The sequence below is a fragment of the Odontomachus brunneus genome, unplaced genomic scaffold (genome assembly GCF_010583005.1).
Source record: "Odontomachus brunneus isolate Ranch 3 - 2012 unplaced genomic scaffold, Obru_v1 Obru_scaffold_090, whole genome shotgun sequence".
NCBI lineage: Eukaryota > Metazoa > Arthropoda > Insecta > Hymenoptera > Formicidae > Odontomachus > Odontomachus brunneus.
This window is the reverse complement of record NW_022639540.1, coordinates 48,828-59,295: the sequence shown is the minus strand read 5'-3', so window position 1 is coordinate 59,295 and position 10,468 is coordinate 48,828. Positions and strand designations below refer to the sequence as shown.

The 10,468-nt window shown below is 39.1% G+C and overlaps 1 protein-coding gene across 1 annotated transcript; it reads right to left on the bottom strand.

The window, feature by feature from the left end:
- Nucleotides 1-6,477: 6,477 nt before the first annotated feature.
- On the bottom strand, nt 6,478-9,000 carry LOC116848118 (DNA methyltransferase 1-associated protein 1). The gene is made up of 5 exons (XM_032823890.1): nt 8,150-9,000; nt 7,728-8,055; nt 7,436-7,577; nt 7,191-7,345; nt 6,478-6,756 (listed from the first exon to the last, which is right to left on the bottom strand). Exons 1-5 carry the CDS (start codon nt 8,704-8,706, stop codon nt 6,652-6,654), a joined length of 1,287 nt encoding a protein of 428 aa, XP_032679781.1. The 5' UTR covers nt 8,707-9,000; the 3' UTR covers nt 6,478-6,651.
- Nucleotides 9,001-10,468: the final 1,468 nt, after the last annotated feature.

Here is a 10,468-nt window from a genome sequence, read left to right as displayed (position 1 = left end):
TACATATATACATAATATGAACACAGAAAGTGTGTGAGACAGCGAGAGAGATAGATAGAGAGAAAGAGGAGAGGATAGGGGGGGAGAGAGAGAGACAGATAATGAAAACACGCGTACTCTGTACACTTGACGCTATGTAAAATTAAATCGAATTATTCTCCAATCGCGACGCTTCCTCATGATCTTTTCGCAATTCGATTCAGTGTTGTTTTTCTTTTTTTTTATTTGCTTTCGTCGCGAGGAAAGCTATGACAGTGACGGAACAGGAACGATTTTAAATTATCGACGTTCTCAAGTTGTCACGACGGAAATTTGAGTGTCGGCTTTAACATTCGAGATATAAGAGGAAAGAAGACGTGGCGATATCAGTTTAACGCATTGCAAACGAGTGATATTCTTCAGTTTGCACGCTCGCGTTGCAAATGATTGTAATTTAATCTCGATGAAACTGTTACATGTCAAATTCAAGTTCGACGAATATGAGACACCCGACCACATTTCGTGACGATCGTAATAATAATGATAATTTTTCCTATGTTATCTTTTATTTTAATAATTACTTTCCTGTGAGATAACTCGGAAACGCTCAAACTGATGTTAAAATTGTGGAACAACGACATATACACGGAGAGAATATATTAAAGTAAAAATTGCATTAAAATTATATTCCTTTTTATGATGTTTCTTGTAAAATTAGACTGAAATTGTAGTATAAATTACTATAAAAATAGTATAAAAATATATAATTACTATAAAAATATGAAAAATATCTTTCCCACAAATAAATTTTCAGGTATTTTTCTTTAGTGCATGTACTCGAAAGAAAAATTTATTTACTCTTTACAAGAATATTACTTCTTTACAAGAAAAACTTCTTCAAAGAAAAAGTGTTGGTTTTACTTTATGCAGTAACCGAATTTTTGTTTTAATTTTATATTGTTATTTTGAAATACTAAACTTACTAGGGTTGAGAATGTATTTTGAATAAATTTGATGCCTGTGATGAACTTGTGATAGACTTGCGGCTTATGATAAACTTATGAAATACTTGAAACAAATAACATTTACTTGAATGCAGTATGTATTCTTCTTTCAACGCATTGAAAAGAAAATACATGAAATTTTATTTGTGGAATATATAATTTTTGTGAAATGAACTTTTGTCCCACAAATAAATTCTCAAATTTTTGCTTTCTCTATGTGTGTGTAATATTTTCTCCGTGTACACGGCGAGGCGTTACGAAGTGAAGTGAGGAACAGCGCGATTCAAAACTGCTTTCTTTCTCGAGGAAATCTCGTTCGCGATGCGCCAAAATGGTAATGCCGCGACTGGATAACGTCTGTTGAAGCTCGCCTACCGTTCGCGAGTCCTCTTTGGCGATGTACAGCGTACGGCTTGTTGCGGGTTTGCCATCACTCTTTGCACGCTAACCGCTCGTTTCTCCACTTTTGCCATCCGGCAACGCGTTCCTACGGAATCTCGCAGTAACGAACGAAACGTTCGTTCACGTACCGTATTCTTCGGAGGAGAACCGTGTGTGTGTGTTTTTCCCGGGCGCGTGGCTCCTTTAAAAAGTTGCGTCACATCAAAAGCGGACCCGAAATCAGCGAAAGAATACTTCTTGCATGATTAAATCCGACTTCTCTCACGAAGGCGCGCGTCTTCGCCCACTTACACGTCACTTCTCTCACTCGGATCTTAAAACGTTACATCGTGCGGCCGGAAGTGCTTGTGGCGCGGCGAAAAAGAAAAACAAAACAATGAAAAACAACTGCGTTCTTACAATAACCGCGAGAATTAACGCATAGACATTTATTTAGAGATACTCGCCGAGAACGTTTCCACTATGTAAGGATCGCGTACTTATAGATAGAGAGCAGTTAGCCGATTGTTGAAGGAGGCACGACGTTACGACGTAGCGATTAACTTAACAAGTCGAGTAAACGATTCTTCGAAGTTCCCACACGCAAAAGTATCGCTTTCGTGCGCTAAATAACTATAATTATACGGGCGCATTCTCTGACTCTTCGAAACGTCAAAAAAATCTTTGATTCGCGAGCATATACGTTGTTACACAGTCGACAATAATCGAGTAACGAGTTTACATTTCTATCTATCGCATACTATCCGATAAAATCTTCAAGAATAATAAAAGGAAAAAAAATATTAAGAAACAGAGATACGTTAACGTACAGTCGAGCTCTATACTCTTATCACGCTCGAATTTATTAAGTATGTCGCGATATACTGGCGGTGTAGATTCCTTTTCCCGATTCATTGGTCCCCGGAACACGGAAGCAAGGACCACTTTTTCTCACGCAGTGTAGCTTTTCCTTCGGTTCGAGCGCGACGCGATTGTCTCTCACACAACTGATCGCTTCTTTCGTTTCAGACGGAGCGAAGTCTCTCAGAGAAGAGAGACGATTCTTTGACCCTTTAAGGCTCAGTGTATATAATTATATGCGGATTTTTACTTCGGGCTTTCCTCAAATGTCTCATATTGACGAAATAATGATTACGTCAATACGATGCTATTGATCCATCTTAGAGCTATTATTTTTTGTTCTAACCCGTAAAACAGTGATTTTCCCGTTGAAGAAACCATTACGACAATCGTGTGCACACTGAGAAAAAATTCTTGAAAATTTATTTGTGGGATATAAAGTTTATTTCTATGAAATAAATTCTATGAAATAAATTTATTTCATGGAAATAAATTTTATATTCCACAAATAAATTTTCGAACATTTTTTTTCAATACAGAAAGTAGAATTGTTGACGCTCGAAGTTGTGTAAATTTAAAAGAAAATAAGTGAATTTTACTTCCTCAATTTCTAATCGATGTTATCTTAAAATACAAGATTGACGCTTTTATGTTCACACTGAGAGAAAAATATTTGACAATTTTTTTGCGGGATATAAAGTTTATTCACAGAAATAAATTTTATATCCTATAAATAAATTTTTAAGGATTTTTTTCTCAGTGCAGAGAACAGAATTGTTAACGTTGATAGATGTGTAAAGTTTTTCACGAAAGAAAATAAAGAAATTTTATTTTTCTAATTTTTCTTATCGATGTTATCTTAAAGTGCAAGATTGGCGCTTTTACGTTCACATTGAGAGGAGAATACTTGACAATTTATTCGCAATTTATAGAAATAAACTTTATATTCCGTAAATAAATTTTCAAGTATTTATTTCTTAATTTATTATCATGGTTATAAGACTTATTAAATTTTACAGTTGGAGTGCACGTGCAAATGTACATGAATGTACATAATTATGTACATCTAGAAAATCGTATTTCTCGCGGTCAATTACAGTCAATTTAATTCGGACCACGAGACTCTTCATCGGGAGCATCTTTTGAGACTATTTTAAGAAGAAATTTTTCTCGAGCGAAGTCTTAAAGGGTTGAAAGTTGGACGAGGGTTCCCTTTGGGACTCTCTATGTATTATTAAATCGATGCAATTACCACCATCTTATTCCATTTCGTCGGGGAAAATGTGTTTTCTGACTCGTCACAATTATCCCCACCATTGTTTTGCCGTTATCGTCGTTCCGAATAAACGTAAAAATGAATGAAGATTCAACTACTAACTACTTCTCAGCTGCTCGTGAGCGAGCGAATGTTAATACTCGATAACATTCTAATTAAGAGAAACATACAGGTTGCTTCAGAGAATTATAGATAAAAATTTCATCGGCTGATAAAGTTCGCGAAGACAAAGTAGCGAGTCCCGATAAAGACTGATCCATAAACTAATTCTCGTGAAATGTAGATCGCGGATCAGCATTCATTAGGACTGTCTTGCTTGTCTTCGTGAGTCCCATCAGTCGCTCGAGTCTCTACGTATAAATTGCAAACGCTCTGTGTATACAAAAGCGACAACGCTGATTCTTTTAATTACACGTCGGCATACTCTCTCGCGTATCTACAGTTACCTCTATCCAATTACAATTTGCAAATTAGATCGCAGGGGCAAGTGAGAATATCTCGCAACGGACTCATCATCAGCGCTCTATTTTCCGCACGCACGTGCCGCATGTGTGTCGCGGGACGATTGCAGTGGGCATGCATAATCTCGAGAAAAAAAACTATAGAAATTCTAAAAATGGTCGTGAAAAGTCGCAATCCTGAAAACTGAATACCGCAGCAATATGAATACCACCGTAATACTGAAAGTATACGACTGTCTCGAAAAATCACAGTCCTAGAGACTGAGTACACAGGAATAATCTTCTAAAATATTGAAAACGTGAAATTGTCAACCACAATTTGTTGTACAACTTTGTGGGATAGTTTCATGCTTTCAGTATATTTCGTGAGATTATGCCTGTTGCAAATGGTTCTCACACTTTTCTTCCAGTAATTTGCAATGTTCAAGATTGTCACAGTTGCGAGACACTGCTGACGAATTTGCGCGGTAATTGGCTAGTAACAAAACATAGCTGAAAAGTGTGAAAACCGTTTTACAATTGAGTGTACACAGTTTTCGGGATTGCGACTTCTCGGAGCAATGGCATACTTCCAATATTTCGGGAAAGTTATACTTCGGTACATTGTCCCGGTATTCGGTTCTCGGAATTGTAACTCTCCGAGACGTTGTCCCGCAAGTTCCCAAATTTCGGGATTTGGAGTTTTCAGGACTGCGCATGCCCATACGATTGCTATTATTAATTCTATGATCATGGTTACGACATTATTGCTGTTACATGCCTACCCGTTACATTGTACCGCGGCGTGTTAAATCGCTCGAAGTGATCGAAGGCCGGATAGTAGCGGACGATGCTCAAAGTGATGCGAGTAAAATCGGAGCGCGTGAGTGTTTGAGCAGCCTCCAAACAAAGATCTTACTGTCTCTTGTTATCGGGAAGAATGGAAGAAAGGGAGCCCGTCGCATTGTATATTATACATATATAAATATATTAAACGCATAAATATCGTCATATGCGACAGCGGGCCAGAGAGAAAGAGAGAGATGGATATTGTTGTTATTAATGGAAAAAATAAATCCGAGTATTTCGTTGAGTTTTCTAATGCCTGCGGGACAGGATTGTTATTACGACGAGAGAGAGAGAGAGAGAGAGAGAGAGAGAGAGAGAGAGAGAGAGAGAAAACGTCAATAATCTTACTTTTTGATCGCTCCCTTTTACGATTACTTGACTTGTCCGGTGTGTAAGTGTTCCTAAGAGGTTACCTCTTCTTTGCGTTATATTGAGTTCCACGCACCGACAATGATAACTCCCTTATCGTTAAGTCCGCCTCTCGTTTCGAACGACACCTCGAGAGAAAGAGAAAGACAGCACGGCATTTTCTTCAAACAAAAACGGTCACGCCGCCGTGTTCGACGCTGTCAATTAACGCGCGATTTCGCGAGGCGGCCGACTAACTCTCGAGTGGTATCCCGGAAATTAGTGTTGCGGCGACATCCGGAGACTTTCGCGCGCGGAACGCACGCATGCGCGCGCACCAAGCATCGCGAGCGGCGACGGCGACGATGTTACATACGCAATTAAAAACTCGTAGCGTTTATTACTTAGTAGATAAGCTAGATGCGACGTAGAGAAGCGCGCGTGTCACCGATGTAAATTTTTATAAAGGTTCCAGAGAAACAAACAAAAAAAAGAAACGAAATGCAACGTAACGTAAACGTAGTGGCTCGCAACCGTGGGGTAATCCCCAGTCCGATGTCGCGTTTGCGCACGAGATACGACTCGACAGTTAGCCGCTGTTCTGTCGCGCGAGGTCTCGGGAGGAAAGGTCGAGAACGCTACCGGCATCGCGATCGTCGAGCGTGACGTCGAGCTGGCGCGTGTCGCCAGGAGGACGACAAAAGGTGCCGCGTGATCCGCGAACGATATCCGTCGGCGAACGTGCACGGGTCAACACATGGTGCCACCCTTCCCACCTCCCCTGGCCGATCACGCCGTTGTTTATCGCGCGCTTGATCTCCGATCGGTAGATTCCTCGCGACATGTGGCAGCGAACAACAGGCGGAACAGACGGACGGACGGACGGATCGGTGGTTTATCAATTATTATCAACGCCAGATATATGCATTATTCCGTACCAAGTACGGCTAGAGTTATTACCGAGTAATTTATTATAGAATTAAAGAATCAACTCTGTATCGCGAGTAACGGAGCACGAACGAAGAAAGGCCTGCATCGACCATCTCTATACTCTTTACACTTGCCGTTAACGCCCCTCCTACCCGTCCCGACCTCGTATTCCCACCTGCCTCCTTCTCCTCCTCCTTTTCCTTCATTACTATCCCCACCGCTCCTCCTAAACCCTCGACAAAAACAAAACAACATATTGTAATCTATTGTAGATTGTTGTAGATAAATTATACGGTTTGACCGTACATTGTTACTTTTTGTCGACAATATAAAATACACAGATATATAAGTAATTATTATCGTTACGTGTTTTTTCATTACCTCACTGCGTCGACTATAATACGACCCGTCCGTTTTATCAAGTCTTTTATTTCTTTATAGTACACAAAATAAGAATTGTCTAGTAATATAATACAGCATGATGACGTGGGCTTTCTATTTCTTTCCATAAAAATCGTTGCTAAAGAAATTATATTTACATAATATATTCGATCACCCTCTCATCTATTTGTCTTTTCTTTAATTAATGGGTAACACTGGGCGTACTGGGTGATCCTACTACATCAATAATATCCGCTTTAACTTCTGGTTCCGTTTTTGGTAAAAGCGCCGGTGGTATGGTTAAAGTCTAAAACAAACAGGATGTGAGCAAATTTATAAAAATATTAATCGAATTTTTCCCGATTTATTAATTGATCTGAACAAATATGTTTGAATTCAACTAATTGACGATTGATTCGAGTAAAATCAATTGAAGAGTGTTTAATTAACGACCATTTCAATAAGTTTAATTAAAAGCTATTCAACCGATAATTGATATGAGCAGAAAAAATCACAGATCATTTAATTGACAATTGAACTTAGCAAATTTAATTGAAGGCAGTTTAATTAGCGATTGATGTGAACAAATTCAATCGATTTAATCGAAGAGTGTCCGATTATTCAAGAGATAATCAAGAAATAACTTATGAGTCCGTCCGATTACTTATGAAATAACTGCAAGACCGTCGAGGTAAGTAATAACATGAAATTACATCTCTTTTAAGTCTCATACTAAATTACCTTTCCTGGTGCTAGTGCTTCATATTGATGCCTCAGGGACTGCAACTCATAATCGCATGTCGACAATGCACTTCTCAACTCGTAGTGCAAAACTATATCGCTTCGGAGTTCGTTAAATTGTTGACATATCTGTTCCGTTGGTGGTGGGTTTAATTCTATGAAGTAAGCGTGACAGTTTTCAATTTTCAATAAGAAACTTTTAGTGGTGGAAATGGAATATATGAAGCATAAACTACAAAATCTACCTAATCGTAATTCATTCAGCATTTGCTCGATGCCTTTCATCTTCTTTTGACCAAGACTGCTTGGCAATTTAATTCTCTGAGAACGAAGAGTAACACCACTGTTTTTGAAGTCAGGGAATTTAATTCCAGCTGATTCCACTGCCTACAAATGATAAAATAGACGAATTATTTTTTTAATTCTTACAGTCTCATATTGAACTGTCTTTATATTATCTCTATGTTATCATCAATATTAGGGATGAAAATTGAGTGAAAATTATCAAAATCTGTTAGATTATCTTCGAGCACTTACATGCGAAGTGTCAGTTTTATTTGGTCTATTCCTAGAACTACTACTCTTTTTGGAAGATTTCCTCTCACTCTTCCTGGGATCTGCTTGGTGATCAGCAGCTGTGATTAATTTTTGCAGGTCTTGTGTCTTTCTATCTCTCTCCTTTTTCCTTTGTTCAATCTTACGCAATTCAGCCAGTAGTGTCTGTTCTTCCTCCACTTGCTCAGGAGTACGTTCAAACAACTTTTTCAGCTGTTCCTTCCTACGTTTCTCATGTTCCGCATCAAAGACATACACCTTGTCAGTATGAGATTTTGCCTTTGTCAATGCAGCACATACCTGGTAGTACCTATATATATGTTCGCAGCAACATATGTATTGAAACTTAAGCTGTTTGATACATAAATTAATAAAATATAAATACACAAATAAGATATATTTGCCTCTCCTTTAATTCTTCTACAGATCTTGCAACAAACTTGGCACGATCCCACCTGTCTTTGATAATGATAAACCTAAGGTCAAATCTTCTGCATAAGTCAAACAAATGGTCCGTCTCTGCTCGTGTCCAACCATTGGTTACTAAATGCTGTACATATTCTGCATTTGTATACGTCGGGACAGGTACTCTCTTATTGAACTTAGCAAAGGGATACTCTTTTCCAGCGTCAGCGACACGTCGCCAATGGTGGAAGATAGCACCGTCTGTGCGTGCCGGATTAGTAAATGGTGTCCATTTCCATGGTCGCACTTTCTTCATACCAAGCTTAGCGCGCGCTTGCTTGTATCCTTTCCCAGTGTCCGTCGGAAACATCGGCGGAACATCGTTATTGTCCTTGCATAGTAGCGCGAATACTTCGCGGTGCATACCCTCTGGACGTTTTGGCACCTTGTAGTCATACTTCTTACGATTCTTTTTGTCACTACCCAGTATCGACTCTTTTGTAAGTTCCGTAGTTGTTGGAACTTCAATGTCTAGGATATCACGCACATCTGCCATTCTTGACAGATCTTTGAATTTGTTTTGAAGAGATACTTTATGAATCACGAGTTATGTCTGGAGGTTATGTTTTCGAAGTTAAAAGAGATATATTGAAACATGCACACAGATACAATTCTAATTTATCATCTCAAAATTTCTTTCACAACACAAAGATATTGTTTCTCACTTGTTCAGAATAAGAGAGATATTAAAAAAAGAAACACGTAACATGCAAAGCGCAAACTGTAATTATAGACAAGACTAATAAGGTTACGGCAAGTGCTGCGAGTTGCGAGATTTTCTCCGCGGCTGGAGGCTTTTTGCGCATGCGTAGAATGACAACTGTCTGATACTTTAGGTCTGTTCTTTGTAGCTGCATTGGGATTGTATTAGAACTGGACAGTGTAAAGCCGGAATCAGGGTGCAAACCCATGCAGCGGAATAGCGGAGCGCGGAACGAGAGCGAAATCAATCATGAGCGTTCCATAGTTTTCACTCCTGATTGATTCCGCTCTTGTTCCGCGCTCCGCTATTCCGCTATATGGGTTTTGCACGAAACCGTCCCAGATGCGCACATTGACAAACGGACACAGCCAAGCACAACGCCGTATGTCTGGAAATATTCTAGAGACTCTATAAACAACGACATATGATTGGATGTCCGTTTGTCAATGTGCGCATTTGGGACTCACTCGTTTGCACCTTCAGACTACGCATTGAAGATTGAAGTTGCGGATTGAAGATTAGATTTCGACGAAACAATGAACTTTGATTTTGGCTTGCTTTGCTCCAATTGGTCAAATAGCAATCTTCAATCCGCAATCCTCAATCTCCAATGCGTAGTCTGATTTCGGCTTAAGCGAGGACCACCACCAATGACATATATACAGGATGTTTACGTATAGCAATCGGATTTTTAATCGGATTAATCGCAGTGATGTAAATTGTCTAGAGAGAAAGTTCCTTAGGTTAATCGGATTACCAAATCGTGTCCGTGAGAGACGGATCGGATTAGCGGATGCAGAGAAACATTGCATATATACTTCCATATATCATAGAAGTATGGTGAAAGGGCCAATAGGATTAGGTCTGAAAACTATTGAGAGAGAGAGAGAGAGAGTGAGAGAGAGAGAGAGAAAGAGAGAGAGATTTGACCTTCAGGCACTAGCAATTGACGATTGAAGATTATAGCGTGTTTGACTAGCTCTGAGTTAATCACTCCGAGAGCGATTAATGACATTATAAGTCTCTACTAGCCAATCATAAAGCTTATTAGTACTTGTTCGACCAATAAACGTAAGCTGAATAATCCAGAGTGGGTTAACCCAGAACCAGTCGAACATGCTATTAGATTTTGATGAATTAACGAGCTTCAACTTTGGCTTGCTTTGTTCCAATTGGTCAAGTTCCAATCTTCAATCGTCAATCATCAATCGCCAATCGCTAGTGTGATTTGGTTACGGTTACCGTTACGAAAAGTGTGTGTTGCCAGCTTTAGCAATCTAGTTTAGTATAGACTAGAGATGGGCGATGTTTTCTAAACATCGCCCATCCCTAGTAGACATCTGTGGTTCCTGACGAACTTGCTCGCCATCTACATAATAATTCCGAGTTCGGTACTAATTTCATGCTTTTTTCCATTTCCGTTTCTTACAGAAGCTTAATAAAAAAAGAATCTACACACAAATTCGTCAATATATTTCGAAATCAAGCTTCAAGCTGTAAAATGCTTCTTGAAATATGAATTGATGAGGTGGTAAACTTAGTTCCTGCGGCTCAC

Excerpts from the sequence above, each read along its gene's own strand:
- LOC116848118 (XM_032823890.1), bottom strand. The coding sequence starts at position 8,706 with ATGGCAGATGTGCGTGATATCCTAGACATTGAAGTTCCAACAACTACG. Across the intron at positions 7,578-7,727 it reads ATAAAACTGACACTTCGCAT|GCAGTGGAATCAGCTGGAAT; the intron begins GTAAGTGCTCGA and ends TATCATTTGTAG. Across the intron at positions 6,757-7,190 it reads AAGCACTAGCACCAGGAAAG|ACTTTAACCATACCACCGGC; the intron begins GTAATTTAGTAT and ends TGTTTGTTTTAG.